The sequence below is a fragment of the Leptinotarsa decemlineata genome, unplaced genomic scaffold, assembly GCF_025532065.1.
Source record: "Leptinotarsa decemlineata unplaced genomic scaffold, Ldec_3_MD MMD2_tig00001719_RagTag_RagTag, whole genome shotgun sequence".
Taxonomy (NCBI): domain Eukaryota; kingdom Metazoa; phylum Arthropoda; class Insecta; order Coleoptera; family Chrysomelidae; genus Leptinotarsa; species Leptinotarsa decemlineata.
This window is the reverse complement of record NW_027412569.1, coordinates 8,668,771-8,686,070: the sequence shown is the minus strand read 5'-3', so window position 1 is coordinate 8,686,070 and position 17,300 is coordinate 8,668,771. Positions and strand designations below refer to the sequence as shown.

Here is a 17,300-nt window from a genome sequence, read left to right as displayed (position 1 = left end):
CTTTTATGATGCCATACAAAGTTTATACAAATTTACAGATGGGTATGTCAACTTTCTGAAATACAGGCCTAAATCGACCTAAAATGACTGGACAATGACAGCTGATGTCTTCCACTGCTGTGGAGACAGCCTGTTTTAAATGATGAATTGTATATATTTTTGAGGGACAGAAGGCTTATTTCAATTGACAGAGATTTTGTCAGGCTCTTCAGTATGGGGCTTCTGCTTGGCAATAAGTTGTTTTACCAAATCTGGACTAATTGGGATGAACTCTAAAGATGCTGAAGAAAAAGAGTTTTGGTAGAAGCTTCCAAAGTGGTTGTATTGGCCAGGTACTGAGTCAACAATATTGGCATCTTTTATGTCAAGGTCAGAGATCAGAAATGTGGATTTATCCTTATTGCCATCATTCCAGGATTTGAGTTGGTCCCACATGGCTTTAGTATTCTGACGGTGGACGTTTAGCATATAACGGAATTAGGACCAATACTCTAACAGAAACTGGAATAGAGATGAGATACATACGTTTGAGATAATTAATATTTTGGTATGGAATTTCAAAACATTTATCTCTTCCAACGTACCTACATACCATGATGGATATTGGACCACGCTGGACCACCGAGAAACGTGGAAGAAGGTGAATATTTTCTCAGTGAAATAATACTGAATACATTACCTAGCGCAGTAAGCCTTATAGCCGAAGAAGACATTATGTATAGCAGCATATCTCTCGGAAAAGTATCTCCAAGGATAGCACTACATTTGAGTAGCAACTGCTCATAAGAAGTCAAGGCGTCGAATGTTTTCAAGATGATTACGTCTATGGCTAGCTCGGGATCGACGTCCTCCAGATTGAAACTTTCGTTCAGGGTACAGATATTGATCAACTGGTTCTTTTTTATCTTGTCGTTGAACGTTTGAGCCACAGTGAGATCAGGATAGCTCTCCTGAAAGGACGTGAAATGAAAAACTCGCTACAGAGAAGAATTAGGTGGAAAATACCCTGCAACTGTCGATGAACATTTTCCATCTGATGGTCATCTTGTTTTCTTTGGAGCTCAAGTTCCTTTCTTCCATGATTTCCACCCACAGCTTCATTTCTTCTTTGGACATTCTTGAAAAATAGTGGAATGAGCAAGGTATAGGTGGTTGATTAGGAAATGATGTGTTGTTACTCTGTGTTTTGTTTAATAATTGGAGTTGTACCTTACTGTCATATATAAAGGTGGAATGACTATTCCAGTGTCGTAGGCATTTTGTCTTGTCATTTCATATACAAAAAGGCCGCCAGACTGCATCAAGCTCACCAGAAAACTTTCGATCCATCCTGGGTTTCCATTACTCTTTGTTTGTATAGTCCTGCAGGGAAAAACAATTAGCAATCGATGAAAATGATGAAAAAAATCGAATCATGACATTCTTTGTAGCAAGGTTATGTATTGTAGGTCATGATAAGATCATGTTAATAGTTCAAATGTGCCTCAGTGATTCATTTCAGATCTACAGATACTTGTACCAGTTAGAAATTCATAACCATTCAAAATCCTTGGAAGCCCCAACTGAAGATTGATAAAGATTGATTCAAGATGGCAAACTCTCATTAAATACTTTTCCCGTTGAAGCATACTAGATTTACTTACTTCTCCAATTCTGGAGGAATGCCATCGACATTCAACATCTGACAGGCTAATCCAACGTGGTACCACTTATCTATACCTTTCAGCTCTATAGACTTTATCCTACTCTTCTTCAGCACGTTTATGGCTAGAACCGATATTTCTTTTTCGGTACCCATAGTGACCACAATGAACACCAGATTTAGATCCAACAGAATATCGATTAGCAGCCAGGATTCGTCGTCTATGTACTCAGCGTCGTCAATGGCAATCAACCAAAATATTTTGAAAACCTGAAAAACAACTTTCTATGCACTACAAATCATTTTATGTAGGATTTTTGTTTCTGAATCTGAATTTCGTTCAGAATCTCAGGTACGGTGTATATTTGAAATGGAAATGTATCATCATGTTTTTCAAACAATGAATAGGTGAATCAATTTTTTTTAATACCAAAAACCACTCTTCTCTGACTAATACCCTGACGGATATTGAATTATATACGACATGCATTTATGCAAACGGGTAAGATTGTTTTATTTTATGAAAAACTTTGATTTTCTGTGAAGCATTCTTACTTGCTGGCAAAATATTTTGAAAGTGTTTCGGAGCATTTTGTATTTCCCCTTTTTGTCTTGTCGTTTGTACTCTTCGGTTATCGGAAAGTTAACGTTGAAAACAATATTCAGATAGCATAAAAAAGGCTCCACATCCGGCCTCATCCTGAGACGAGCTTTTATTTTCTGTTGTTTTTCATGTTCAGGCATTTCAGGGGTGATTTCGGTGAACCTTTGGAAAAGTAGCTGAATTGTCCTATAGGGCATCTGAAAAAATTATAAAAACAAGAAAGTTCTGATTTTATTTATATTTATATGAAATATATGCGCGGTTCAACCAATTACCACTGATGAGATCTTTGATGAGTAGAGGCACAAGGCTGTTTCTGGCACATTTCAAGGTCGCGCGTCCACGATTTGAGTTGGTAACGCTTTCAGAGGCATTAGTGAGTGGGAAAGAGACATGTGCGACATGTGCCTCATCTTGTAACGTTATCCAGACTGGTGCTGATGAGGCAAGTATCTTATTTCGAAACATCGATGTCCGCCAGTGAGGATGACTGTTGCATGTAAGTGAAATTCAACCTCTTTTATATACTATATTGTGTAGCAATCCTGTAAATGCTGTCTGATCCAATTCTATAACGAATGCTTGGAGTACAAACTGATTAGGAAAAAGTGTTTTTGTGTAATTCGATGTTTACATAGAAGTAGTTCTTTGAAGAAAACTCTTTCTTTCAGTTTGTGTCTGAAAGTAACTTCTAGATAGATGAATAGATACATATTTTTGACAATTTTGTAATTGCTTTTGTCTTTTCTTTGGAATTTTAACACTTTTTTGGTAAAAGTATGAAGAAGTGGAAGGCAAAAACCTTCCCCCTCCCCCCAAAAATTCCTGTTGTGTTGTTGTGTAAATTATCTTTTTTCTCCCACTATCAAGCATTGCAGTTGGTTGTAGTCCCTACTTATGAGTAATTATTGTTTTGTGAGGCATTGAGCTGAATTCAATATTAAAATCACAAATTAACATGTTCTGAAAGGAAAAATCTCATAAGGAGCTCTGACTTTTTACACGTGATACTGTAACGATTGAAGTTATTATACACTACCTCATAGTCAAATGCATTAACCGCAAATCTGTTAACAGGAATATTTGGGTCTGTGACAAATATCAGTTCCTCTAACAACCTAGATTTGCCCTGCCTGTAAACCCCTTGCAAAATCAACATATTGTTGAACTGTTTTTGGGACTTCTCAACTGATAGCCTCTCTGCTCTCTCCAGAAGGGTAATGAACAAATCTATTTCTTGCTCCCTGCCCAATATCGGAAGGGGGTTGAAGAACAGTGTGGTCTCCTGGAACCTGAAATATTGATAAGTTTGCATGTTGGCAACACCTGGACATTTCCTGAAACACGATTCAAAGAACACGCGTATTCTGGGACAATTTTTCTCACTTCTCTACGCCTTTGAACTCGTATATGGGTCCGGGATTGATAATGCCCTTCAAAGTTTTGTACTCTTGTAAGATGAAATTCCTGGATTCGAGTTTGCTATGCAGGAACGTCGAGCGATCGCAAGTTACTCTATCCGGATAGGCAACCATCAGTCTGGCTGCTTTGTTCACCACAAGACCGATGACGGTGTATTCCCTCCTAAGGGTATGGCCAAATGCTCCACAATAACACTTGCCTGTAACAGAAATATATTAAAAGTTTATATGGGTTTGAAGCCAAAACAAATAGTGTTGCCGAATACCAGAACTGTAACACCCTTTTCGAGGCGAGTTCCACCAACCTAGTTGGCCACTCACTTTGGGCTTAACCTTCCAGTAACCTACCAAGCAATTCAGTTTTCAAAGTCAACTTGGAATAACTATAACTATATGGTTATTGGAATTCTTCAAAGCTTATTCTTCAAGTTTGCTTATTAACGATCCAAATTTTAACAGGGATCCATATTGTCTCCAACCCTCTTTTTATTGTATATGAAAAACTTAATAAAAAAAAAACAAAAATTCAAAAAAAAATATTTCCAAACTGGATATAACAATGACAGGACAGACAATTCCGCTTTCTATTTCTATAAGTTTGTTGGGGGTTAAAATGGACCCCAATATATCAAAATTATGTCGCTGGAATTGCAAAGGCTGCTTCTCAAAAGCTTGGAACACTGTATTGAACTAGAAAACTGTACACACCTCAGCCAAGACATATTGTGCCCATTTTCAATCAATCAATCAATCAATATACTTTATTGTCCAAGAAAAGATATTCTTATTGACAAAGCTTTCTATAATCTAAAGTCAGTACATGACTAAATTTGACAAATAGTATTCTATATACCACAAGTCAACAAATACAAACATTTTCACAACACAAAAAGTGAGCAATAACCTCAAAATGCAATATCATATCGCAGGTGGTAGAGAAAAATATGTCACCTTACTCATTGGCAGACCTAGTTCCTCAGACACAACTCTCACTGCAAAGCAGCCTGATGCAGGTGATTGACAATGTTTCATGATGAATTTCACTAGTTCGGACTTCCATTGTCTACTATATAAAATGACTCTATTATGACTCTATTAGACCGTGCTTTTGGACTTTGTAATACGAAAGAAGGTCACGAGAAGGAACTAGACATCATCAAAAATGATCTTCAACGGAATGGCTACTCCAAAGCGATAGTAGAAAAGACTTTGGCTAGAAGACAGCAGGAGCCGCGCAAGGAAGAGAAGCCGTCACAACCAGTGCTTGCACTTCCCTACATCAGAGGAGTATCGGAGAGGATAAGAAGAATTGGTTCCAAGTACAACATCAGAACCTGCTTCAAATCCGGAAACACTATCCGTAGCAGCCTCACGAAAACCAGGCTACCAAACGCGGACTGCGATTCCAAGAATTGCATTTACCTACCGGATATCCTGTGCGGAAAATCCTATATCGGTGAAACTAAGAGGCCTTTGAATGTTTGCATCGTCGAGCACATGAAACATACACAGCGAGGGGAAACCAGCAAATTAGGAATAGCAGAGCATGTTTGCACCTATTAACATAACATCGAGTGGTCCCAAACTGAGATCATACACAGGGAGTAACATTGGTTTAGGAGGAACTTCAAAGAAGCGGCATACATGTTGTCCAACAACGTATTCAGCCAAGCTAGCGTAGAAATACGCAACATATGGAAACCCATTATCAAGCGAAAAATGGCCAACTCCCGCCAAAACGGTCATCTCCCACGGAACCAGTGAAGCGGAAAATGGAAAGCGGGGATAAGTGAAAGTACTCGAACGACCTATAAATAGTCATTTCTCGGAGGAATCAGTCCAGTCATCACATGAAGACGATTGTAGATACTAACAATCGAAACGTCGTGAACTAACGTGACTTGGAATCTCTCCACTTTTTATTTTTATTTCATTTTCTTTATTTTTATTTATTCAATTATTTTATTTGTACTTGTATTTTATTTCACTATTATTTCATTTCAGGTTTATTTTGGTTAATATCATTCTTATTTTCAGCTATTCATTTTTAATTATTCTTTTTCAGTTGTATCAGTGATTTCAAATCATTTTATATAGTAGAAAATGGAAGTCCGAACTCGTGAAATTCAGCCTGATGCAGTTTCCATTTGAGACTTTGGATGTGGATATGAAATTTTAGGTTACTATCAATTTCAATGCCAGGGAATTTGGTACAGAGTTTTTTTTCAATGGTTGTAGCGTCAGAAATAAGTGGTTCTTGAATATATTTGAAAGTTGGAAGGCTAATTTTTTTGCATTGAAGCAGATATGGCTTCAGTCGCACCTGTGTTTTACCTTCTTCAAATCATCTTTCCTGGCCCTGTATATTAATACTGGCTAAGTCATTTATATCAAATAGGAATACTATCGGCCCAAGGACTGAACCTTGTTGAATGCCACTCAAGATATTTCGTAATTTGGAGTTGTTTTCTTTCATTCTCACAAGTTGCTTTCTGTCAGAGAGGTATGACACGAACCAATTGTAGCTTGCATCTCTAAATCCATAACACTGAAGCTTTTGGAATAGTACTCCATGATTGACGCAGTCAAAGGCTGTCGACAAATCGCAAGAACACTGCCACAAATGCTGCGCCCTCATTCATCCCTAGATATACCTTTTCCAAAAAGTGGAAAATGGAATCATTTGTGTTTTTTCCGGCCTGGAATCCAAATTGGGCCTTATTCAAGATGTTTTGGTCATGCTAAAACTGCAGCATCCTTATTGTCTTTATATGTCTCCCAACTTACTTATTGAAGCAGAAAACGGAATTGTCTAATCTGACATTACTATATCCGGTGCGGAGACAGTTATCATTTGGAGAAAACCGATTCCTGGATTTTCGTGGCATTGGATTCAATCTGGTTACTTTTACCCCAATTTGAAATCACCTCTAGATCTTCATTAAGATATGCAACATCCTGCTGCCGGTGAAGATGTGCCTACTTAGCCGATGTTATAGAATCCAAATGGAATGACGACTCAAGTGTGCTCTCGTCAGCAAAGCAATATATTGGATTCTTGTTTTTTTCAATAAGTCGTTGATATATAATAAAAAGAGGGTTGGAGACAATATGGATCCCTGGGGATCACCAGCGTTGATGGTGAAGGTATTCGAGAGATAGTCATCGACGACCACTTGCAGGAAACTTTCCTGCAGCTGGAGAGCCATACCCTAAAATGATTCGACAAGCCATAGCATCGAAGTTTGGCCATCGAACCCTCCATGCCACACACGGTCGAAGACTCTAGAAATATCAAGTGCAACAACTCTTGACTCTCCATGTTTCTCGATTGCGTTATTCCAAATATGGGTGGTATATGATAGAAGGTCGCCTGTTGATCTTTGTTTCCGAAAGCCACATTGATGATCGCTCATGATTTTTGAAGCCTTCCAAATATTCAGGGATATGGTGGTTTACGGCTTTCTCTATGATTTTTGATATCACTGATAGTCAATGTTTTACGCAAGTAATCTGCCAACAAGAAGAAACAAACCTTTTTCTTGTCATGTAGCTTGTATCTGCCCGACGCAGGTTAAATTAAGTTCCTCACTTGTTCTCATTCAAACTAATCTGAACTTTCTGGGAGAGAAAGTTTTTGGCTTTCTACTACTCCATCTTGATACAAAAAAAGGATGAGGGAATCTTCCAAAGGAAGTAATCAATTTGATAATAAGTAACTCTATACATGGATATGTAGATCATGCAAAGGAGTAACTTTCAGACACAAACTGAAAGAAAGTCCTCCTGAAACAGCTACTTTCATATAAACATTGAATCGAAACTTATATTGTGAAGAGAAAAAAGTTACTAGTTATGGATTTATTACTTTGCTAGCGACTCTTCTGGTCTTCACCTGCTACTCAAATTTAACATTATTACCTTTCGATATATTTTGAAAGTTTATTTTTTGAAACATTTATTTATACCTGTTGTCACTCCTGCAGCAATTCCGTGAACATGGTCCATCGCTGCTATTTTTTCTCTGCATTCAGTGGCACACTTGAGGGCGATTTGACTCTCCAATTCATGTTTGAAGCCTCTCAGGCCAAAAATTACGAGGAGCATTAGGTCTTTGTCGAAATTGCTAATTTTATTGACACAGCCGTATTTATCCTTCACAACGCTGAAAAAAAAACATATTTTTTTCATATTTCGTCGTTAACATCCTGCTTTGGAAGACAAAGAAAAAGAAGTGAAATCACCTTTGCATATATTTGAATAGGCCAAGCGAAATTTCTCATTAAAAGTAGTTGAGATAGCTATTTATGATGTGAGTGTTAAAAGTAAGGTTTTTTTTGTGAGTGAAAAAGTTTGCGAAACGAGCGTGGTGAGTTGAGCAATTTCACTAACAAAATAAAACTTTCTTTTAACACACAAGAAAAACAGACAAACAAAAAAACTACTAGTTAAATCATATCGTTCAAAATTTGGGGAGAAATCAATATTTCATTTAGGAGTTAAACTATATAATAATCTTTCAAAGAAACTGAAAATGAATCAAAAAATAAAATTCAAATCGGAATTCAAAAAGTTTCTGCATTTTCCCTCTAATTGAAATTCTGATCTCAATATTATATTTTTTGTTTTTAATTACCATTATAATTTAAAAACGGGTATATTTATATATGTATATATGTATGTATATGTTATAATTTAAAAATGTATATATTTATATATGTATATATGTGTTTGTATTTATGTATTTATATGCTGAACATTCACCTGATATGTTAATATTGAAATAATGTATTTTGAATGTTATCCCTGTTATAAACATTCTTGTTTCTTGGGGTTAATAAAGATTATTATTATTATATAAAAGTTCGTCTTGAAATGCATCTTGTTAATAAACAAGAATACAGTATGTAACTTGATCTTGATATAAGTGTAATGAATTGATAGGTTTGATTTAGTTCAAAGTACATTCAATTCTTTCCAGACCATGTATTTGGAAACTTGTTTTTAAAAATGTGCCTTCTCTATCAATTTATTCAACTGACTTGGTGGCTTCACGAAAGACTCAAACCTGCACACTGTGATGTACACTTTGTTGGCCACATCAATTCCTTTGACAGCACTCACGGTATTGGATACTTTGCAGTTGATGAAGAGTATGCAGACTTGTCTTATTTCCGTTAGATACTCCAAAGGTTCATCCGCGTCGATGCCCCTCACCACGGGTGCTATGATGAACTTCCTGAGCTCTTTACACATTCTCACCCTTGCAGCATAATTCACCGCTGGTCTTACTGTAAACAATAGATAATTATTAGGTACAATCTAGTATCTATCAAAACACAAAATGTCATAGTGTCAAATTTCTGTATCCGGTATAGGCCCATAAGGAAACAAAATGACGTCTATACACACTTTCTAGCTTGCTATCTAGCAACACCAGATACATCAGTCCTTCCTATGAAGGCTCTGACTGATTGCAAATTTTTATTATATGTCAATTGATCTCCAGATCTAAGGGTTTGCCGACACTCATGTTTGTATAGCTATCTTTTTTCTATGTAACAGCCTACTGCAAACTATCAATACCTCTAGAATTCTAAGCGAAATGTTTACGGGGAAGCAGCTGCAAACTTAGAATACATGAAATCAAAGAGTTTCATATTCAGAGAATTAGGGATGAACTACTTGCCAATCCCAACAGGTCTAGATCCTTCTGGTCGGTAGCTGAAGCTGTTTATCGAAACTTTACAAATTCCACAATTCCACCACTAACACAAGCGGATGGTTCAATTGCAACAACAGCCATAGAAAAAGTAAATTTACTAGCTGAACAATTTGCGTCTCACTCCACACTAGAATCCACAATGCCAGAAATTACTTTTCGGAAACGTCTGGTTGGGGCGAGTTTTGAAACAGCTCAATATAAACAAGGCATCTGGTCCTAATGAAGTGCCCGTCGTCGTACTTGAAAAGAGTGCAAATGAACTCTCACCAGTATTTTGTAGCAGAAGTTTTTTTACTCTTTTTCGAAACTGTTTGTAGCATGTTAACTTTCTGATTGAAAGGGGAAGATGATTGAAGTATTTTTTGCTATTATAAAGAATCGAATTTTTAATTTGTGTTGTTGACGGAATAGAAAGAGGAATATTGAATGTGAGACGAGTGGCATAATTATGAGTTGAGTTCGAGATGTCATCTTTGTGCTTTTTGTGCATTAGGCAGACTGTTTCTAAAATAAAGAGGCAGTAGACTGTTAAGATGTGATGTGCTAAAAAGAGAGGCTTACAGGAATCTTGCACTCTAGCTCCGGTAATGAATCTCACTGCTCTTTTTTGTATTGTGAAAACTTGACTCAATAAGTTTTGACAGTTGCTCCCCCAGAAACAAATTCCGTACCGCAAGTGGGATTCGAAAAGTGCAAAGTATGCTTCTCTAGCAGAGTGATAGTCCAAAGAGTTAGAGATAGACCTTATCGCATAACAACTTGAGGATAATTTTTTGCATAGTATACTAATATGCGTTCCAAATTTTAATTTGTTGTCTATGTTGGGGCCTAAAAATTTGTTCTCTAGTTTATAATCAATGATGTGTTCTTCAAGAATTATATGGTCCAGGTTACATTTAAAGGACATCACACCATTGTTTAACTTTGCCATATCATGCTCTACCCTAATTTTTAGTGCATCAGTACTTCTTCCATGCCAAAGTATAGACGTGTCATCAGCAATACTTGTGAATTTGTCTTCAATCGATATATGTATATATATATATATATATATATATATATATATATATATATATATATATATATATATATATATATATATATAAATGCCAGATCATTTATATATAATAAAAACAGCAAAGGCCCGAGGACAGATCCTTGAGGTGCTCCGCATTTAATGCTCATTTTATCTGATGATTAACTTTTGAAATTCACTACTTGAACACGATCTGGTAGATATGACTCAAACCACAACGAGATGTTTCCTCTAAATCCGTAGATTTCAAGTTTTTGAAGCAATATTTTGTGATCAACACAGTCGAATGCTTTTGTTAGATCACAAAATACTGCCACTGCAGCCCCACCAACAATCAGTCGAAGATAAAGTTCTTCTAAAAAAGCAAACATTGGATCATTTGTGCTCTTAGAGACTTGAAAGCCATATTGATTGGAGTGAAGAATATGATTTTTGTTAAGAAAATTTAGGATTCTCTTTTACATTAACTTTTCCACGATTTTAGATAGAGTTGGCAGTAAAGAAATAGACTTGAAGTTCGCAGGTATATTAGAATCGCCTCCTTTAAGTAATGGAACAACTTCAACAGTTTTTAGGTAATCTGGAAAAATACCATTTATGAAAGATTTATTTATAGCTTCTTATATCTAATACAGTGTTTGGTAGTTTAAGGAAAATTTCAAGTGGGAGATCATCCCATCCTGAAGAGTTTTTATTTTTTATGGTAGAATAGTTGAATGAGTTCGATTTGGCTACATGCCTAAGGTAACTCATTGGGTTCTCATTGGTTGATATTTTTTTTGCTATTTTTTTAGCACTGGAACAGTAGTAAGTGTTTAATTCGTTTGAACTCAGTTCACTATCAACAAAAATTTTTTTGTTTTTTCCTCTTAATTCGTTAACGAATTTCCCATGTTTCCTGCTGTTTATTATTTGCATTTGATATTCGATTGCTGTAATAAGTTGTTTTCGCATTTTTTATGATTTTTCTATAAATGTTCCGATAATTGTTATAGTAGGTGATGAAGAAAACATGATCTCTAAAATATTTGCGAATATAGTGGAGCACCTTAAATTTTTAGCTGAAACTTTCATGCCCTTTGTCATCCAAGCCTTCTTTTTCTTAAGTTAAATGTTTTGAAGTGGAAAAGCTTCATTGAAAATGCTAAGCAATTTTTTGTGAAAGTCACGTAGAGTATCCTCAGTTGTCCCCAAGTAGAATTATTACACAGTTCTGTAAATTTTTCAAAATTTGTTTTGCTGTAAACCCTATCTTGTTTGTGTTGTACTGAAGATTTGTCAATGTTATCAAAAGAACACTTACACAAAATTGCATCATGATCATTCCAAATAACTATAGATCAGTCGTTTTGCTTTCAGTGATATCAAAAATAATGGAGAGAGCCGTAAACTATCATATCATTGAATATTTGGAAGGCTTCAACATCTTGAGCGATCATCAATATAGGCTTTCAGAAACTGGCGACTGGCGAATAACTGGCGAATAACTGGCGAATAACTGGCGACTTTCTATCGTATGTCATCCATATTTGGAATACCGCAATCGAGAAACATGGAGAGTCAAGATCTGTTGCACTTGATATTTCTAAGTCTTTTGATCGAATGTGGCATAGGGTTTGCTGCCAAAACTTCGATGCTATAGCTTGTCGGATTAATTTTGTGTATGGCCCTCCAGCTTCCTGAAAGAGCGTTCCCTGCAAGCGAAAGAGCGTTCCCGTCGATGGGTATCTTTCGAATACCTTCACCATCAACGTTGGTGTTCCCCAGGGATCCATACTGTCTCCAAGCCTCCAGGATATTGTCCGCGGATGCATATTTTCACCGGATGCAGAATGTTGCATATCTCAATGAGGATCTAAAATTGATATCAAATTGGTGTGAAAATAACCAGATTCAATTCAATTCTACAAAAACCCAGGCATCGATTTTCGCCAAGAAGATAAATGTCTTCGAACGGGATATAATAATGTCAAGACAGACATTTCCGCTTTCTGCTTCGATAACTTTGTTGGGGGTTAAAATGGACCAACCACCTATATGTCTTGGCACAATCATGTCGCTGGAATTGCGGAGGCTGCTTCTCAAAAGCTTAGAACACTGTTCCGAATCAGTAAGTTCATATAATATAATGGTTACGGTTCAGAAGTATACATAACAACTAGCTGTGTACCACAGGGATATAATTTGGGCCCACTATAGTTTTTAATGTACATAGAGTCAGGAAGACTTATGTTTGCTGATGATTTGAAATTTAATACTTCCATCATTTTTTCAAATGAATGCGGGAATTCGCAGACCCAATTGATTGAAATTTTGATGAGTGGTGTATAAAAAATAGTCAACAATGTAGAACCGCTTCGTACTGATGAAATGAGTGATCTGGAAATCGTTTTTGGTGTGCAGCTCACCTTTATCGGCTATACTGTAAAGAGTTGTAGAAATTTTACAAGTTTGTCTGCTCTGAAGACAAAGTATTATTGTTAGGTCTGATCTAAATTGGAATATAGATCTCTCATATAGTGCTCCATATATGGTCAATATTTTTCTACCGTTGAGAAGGTACAGAATAAATTTTCACAAGTTTCTTAGCTTCGAGGGAACAATTATTGTTAGATCATACATACTTACATGCATATTGATCGGTTGTAACCCGAGCAGATGTTATTTTAGAATCGTCATCAGCGGTGCTAAGTTTCTCATAAGAGCTTTCGAATCCTCCACCATCGAAATCTTCTATCAAACTGGCGCTAGCCGTCAAAATACTGTATGTTTCTGAAATTCAGTTCATTTTTTGGTATCAATACAGACTATTTTCATATAATTATGTGTGCAGGCCCGAGCAATTTCATCTGGAAGCCGAGAGAATGAGAACGAAATCTTCCATTTCTCACCTATATCATCTTTATTCTCGTAGTGCCTCTGAATGTTACGCCAATTTGGGCCAACTCCCAAAACCTGAAGAAAATAATGTTTATACTCCATAATTGATAATTCATGTGAATCTTCTTTTGAAGTTCACTTCGGAAAAAGAAATAGGTTATTACTAGTTTCAATAATTTTCATCAACTTTCAATTAAATTCAACTCATCAATTTACTTTCATTTTTATTAAAATAGAACAACGTTGTGTCACCATTCACCATCATAATTTAATTTTGATATAGAATTTATATAAATATGAAACCCTCCTCCTCTGAAAATTGATTCGCTCATCCTCCCAAGTTATTTTTTAGGCAAATAACTTTGATACCGGCTGAAAACTTTATCTCTGATGCCAATTTGTTGAAGCTTACTTGTATTCCTAATAGTTCTTACCTTAGCAAGAGTTCCACCTGATACCATATCAATGAGATACTCATTGGCACTGATGTGATGTGTCACCCTAGCTGAGATGACAATTTCTCCGGCTGAACTTTTAGATTCGGCTGCCTTTATATCGATGATAGGTTGGCCAATCATGAGGTAGTGGGAATTTTCGTTATCTCCAACCAAGGAGAAGGTCAGATGTCCAGAAGCAACAGCCAGCTTGACTGCGGATTGAATAATAAGTTTTCTAAGTGAAGCTGAATTCGGAGTTCCCCAAGGATCGATTCTAGGATCATCAAACAGGAAATTCAGTTTCAAAAGGTTAAAAACAAAAATGTTCAGGTTGAATAGTTGATGTAGCTTTGTTGGAATTTTCAAAATCACTGCGGGTTCCGGAAAATGTTTGAAAAAACACTTCATTGCTTTATTGTGCACCTATTGTTTCTGAAGATCTACAAATATCATTTCTTCTATATCTGATACTGCACTAATTGTGAAAGAGGGGTAAGTTTATGTCATAAGTTATGATATTATAAATGTATGTCATATAACATAATTCTCACAAATTTAAATTTGAAAACTCAGCCCCAATGTAGATGGGAAAATAGGTAGGCCCAAGAATAGATCCTTGAGAAACGACAAATCTGGGATTGAGTTTACTCATGTAAACAAATTCTTTCTTTTCAGATGAACACATTTCAAAATCAGGCAAAACCTCTGATGCTAATTTAATAAAATTTTTACAGTAAAATTCCCAACCTTTCATACAAATTCGTTTACCTCTGACGACTACATCCACATCCGTCTGATACGTTCCATAGGTCTTTTGTATAACGAGAGCGCAGTCTATGGCTTCGTGCACGGCGTCCCTCAGGGAAAGGTGATCGGTCTCCTTCCAAAGAGCGATAAACGCATCTCCAGAGAACTTCAAAACGTCCCCGCTGTGAGACAAAATCTCCTGCACCATGGCCCCTATGTAGGAGTTGAGGACCTGAGTAAGTCTTGAAGGTCCTCCTTTGCCTGATTTGTTGTACTTCTCGCAGAGATCGGTGAAACCTACGGAAGTGAACAGGAACATTATCAACATGATTGAGAACTAATCGACTAAAAAACTTGATGCATATGAACTAGAAGAAACCTTGACCACTTCCCTTTTAGAGAAAGCCATTTATGATAAACCAGACTTCCAGAGGCGTTCGGTTGCAAAGCCATGCTGTTGTTTTTTCTGCAGCTTCTACTGTGGAGCAACCAGTTGAAACCTCAGCTCAAAAGCAAATGATTCGTTATCTGTTACCAGACAGCGATCAACTGTCTTCAAAAAACAAACCAAGTATCACTAAGTACAGACATAACCACTGACTTGTTTTGGCTTTGCAACATACTGCCATGGATGACGTCATTATGAGAGGAGACGTCTTTGCCTATTTGTTCGTAGGTTAGATTAGATTAGATTGATATGGGGCTTCTGTGCTGAACAGCCACTGCACTGCGACCTTTGCAGGTCTATTGTGTGTGCCCTCATGTATGCTAGAGTTCCTTGTCTAGGCGCGTCCTTGTAACTAGACTCCATAGGCCAGACCTCAAGTTCCCCATATATTGAGAGGGTTGTGGTTTTTCCTCCCCTAATGTTGCAAACCATATCCTTGACAGGATCCTTGATAGCATATTATGTGTACGAAGGTTTCCTCATCCTCTTGGCAAAGCCTGCATAGGGCTGTGTCTGCCAGTCCGATGTTGTTCATGTGTTTGTTGAGTCTACAGTGTCCCGTCAATAGCCCGACCAGAACTCTAGTTGATCGCCTATTCAGACTTAGTAAGTACTCCGTGAATTTTGGCGATGGCTCTTTAATGAACTCTTTGGCCTGTCTCATACCTGGCGCCTTATTCCACCATTTTTTAGATTGTTTTTCCTTCCAGTTGCTGTTACAAGTTTTTCGCAGCGCTTTTGCTGTACCACAAAAGGGTTCTGGGCCAATAGGGGAGCATCGTGTTCCTTCTCGTGCTAGTAAATCAGCCTCTTCGTTGCCCTTGTATTCTGTGTGGCCTGGTACCCAGGCTAATGACAGTCTGTTTTAGCTACCTAGTTCTTGTAGCTTTTCTAGGCAGTTCCAGACCAGTGTGGAATTGACCTGCATCGAGCTAATTGCTTTCATAGCTGCTTGGCTATCAGAGTATATTGCAATAGTCTTTTCCTTAAACTCTCGCCTTAGTAACTCTTCTGCGCAGTGACGTATTGCTGCCGTTTCTGTCTGGAATATCGTCACTTTTTTACCTAAGCTTAATGAGACTTTTGTCTTTGGTTTAGTTATATAGATTCCTGCTCCTACACCTTCTTCAGTTTTTGAGCCGTCTGTGTAACAGGCAATCTCTGCATTTAATGGAGGTCCTCCCTTCCATGCCTCTCTGCCTGTTATAATTGTTTTGACGTTTTTTCCGAAGCTATATTGGGGAAGCATCTCATCCGATGGCATTCCCATTATGGGGTCGTTTTCCAACTCTTTGTTCGTAGGTTTAGGGACATATGAGTTAAGCAATGATTATTTATGGGTTCAGCCCCTACACAAGAGGTCTATGGTGGATCAATGAAGCTCTCTCTGACATTGAAGGTATTCTAACACCATCCAGCAATGAATTTTTGGCAAGCCATTTTCCACTCTATTCACCTGAAACGTCTCCGAATAACAAACAGGCTTCGAACTCTCTCTTGGAGTAATCGCTGATGTTGTAAATGATCTCGTCCGGTACCAAGGACGCCATTATCCTGGTGTAACTGTCGTCGAAACCTGATGAGCTCTGCTGGAGGGCGGCTCTGCGAGTTTGCAAATTCAGCGTCGCCAAAGGGGTGGCACGCCTCTTCTTCCAGTCATCGTTGTCATCTTCAATACCAACGAGAGTTTTCCTGAGAGCCCAGAAGTATTCTCTTTCGTCCGTTTTACTCGCTGAAAATGTACACAAAATGATTTGAAATGCCGAAAGAAAAGTTTTTCCAAACATTATCAAATATTGTTTCCGCGTACTTACTCTTTTCCATCATTTTGAGGCTGGTACTTGGAAGATTTTCCAGACAAATTTGAAGTGTTTAAGACTGAATACAGTCTGTCGATTTCGACAAGTCAACTGTCGTTTTGACAAGAAAAAGTATTCAAGTCAAGTCAGCATTTTAGGAGTTCCCAATTATATAGGGTGTTTTAACAGGAACTTCCAAATTTTGACAATTGATAACAGGCATCTTGTTGAAGCAGCATCTGTAAAACTAGCTGTCATTAATTCAGTCTGCTTTGAAAAATCACCATGGATGGATAAAACATTGAACAACACGTGCAAATAATGAAATTCTTCCATCAAATTGGGTGTTCTGTTCGGGCAACGTACCGCGCGCTTCTTCCATTTTATGGGCGCCATAATCGTACGACCGAGACGACTATTCACAATATGGTGGACGAATGTGAGTCCACTGATTCAGTAAACGATCAACCAACACCCTTACGTCTATGAGAGTGTGCAGAAGAATTTGAGGCCGTCAACTCCGCATCGCAACTCGGCCTTTCGCAGACCACAAATTGGCGA

General features: G+C 37.4%; 1 protein-coding gene across 1 annotated transcript in view; it reads right to left on the bottom strand.

The window, feature by feature from the left end:
• Positions 1 to 16,850, bottom strand: part of LOC111505863 (adenylate cyclase type 10) — a 38,996-nt gene extending 22,146 nt beyond the window's left edge. The window contains exons 1-15 of the mRNA XM_074176415.1: positions 16,755 to 16,850; positions 16,397 to 16,672; positions 14,514 to 14,789; positions 13,743 to 13,957; positions 13,320 to 13,383; positions 13,057 to 13,200; positions 8,736 to 8,958; positions 7,636 to 7,832; positions 3,633 to 3,867; positions 3,286 to 3,538; positions 2,198 to 2,443; positions 1,644 to 1,912; positions 1,210 to 1,362; positions 1,006 to 1,117; positions 680 to 950 (exon numbers count right to left, since the gene is read on the bottom strand). Of these exons, the coding sequence (XP_074032516.1) occupies positions 680 to 950; positions 1,006 to 1,117; positions 1,210 to 1,362; positions 1,644 to 1,912; positions 2,198 to 2,443; positions 3,286 to 3,538; positions 3,633 to 3,867; positions 7,636 to 7,832; positions 8,736 to 8,958; positions 13,057 to 13,200; positions 13,320 to 13,383; positions 13,743 to 13,957; positions 14,514 to 14,789; positions 16,397 to 16,672; positions 16,755 to 16,767 (2,947 nt within the window). The 5' untranslated portion in view covers positions 16,768 to 16,850. The remainder of the gene's footprint in view (positions 1 to 679; positions 951 to 1,005; positions 1,118 to 1,209; positions 1,363 to 1,643; positions 1,913 to 2,197; positions 2,444 to 3,285; positions 3,539 to 3,632; positions 3,868 to 7,635; positions 7,833 to 8,735; positions 8,959 to 13,056; positions 13,201 to 13,319; positions 13,384 to 13,742; positions 13,958 to 14,513; positions 14,790 to 16,396; positions 16,673 to 16,754) is intronic.
• Positions 16,851 to 17,300: the final 450 nt, after the last annotated feature.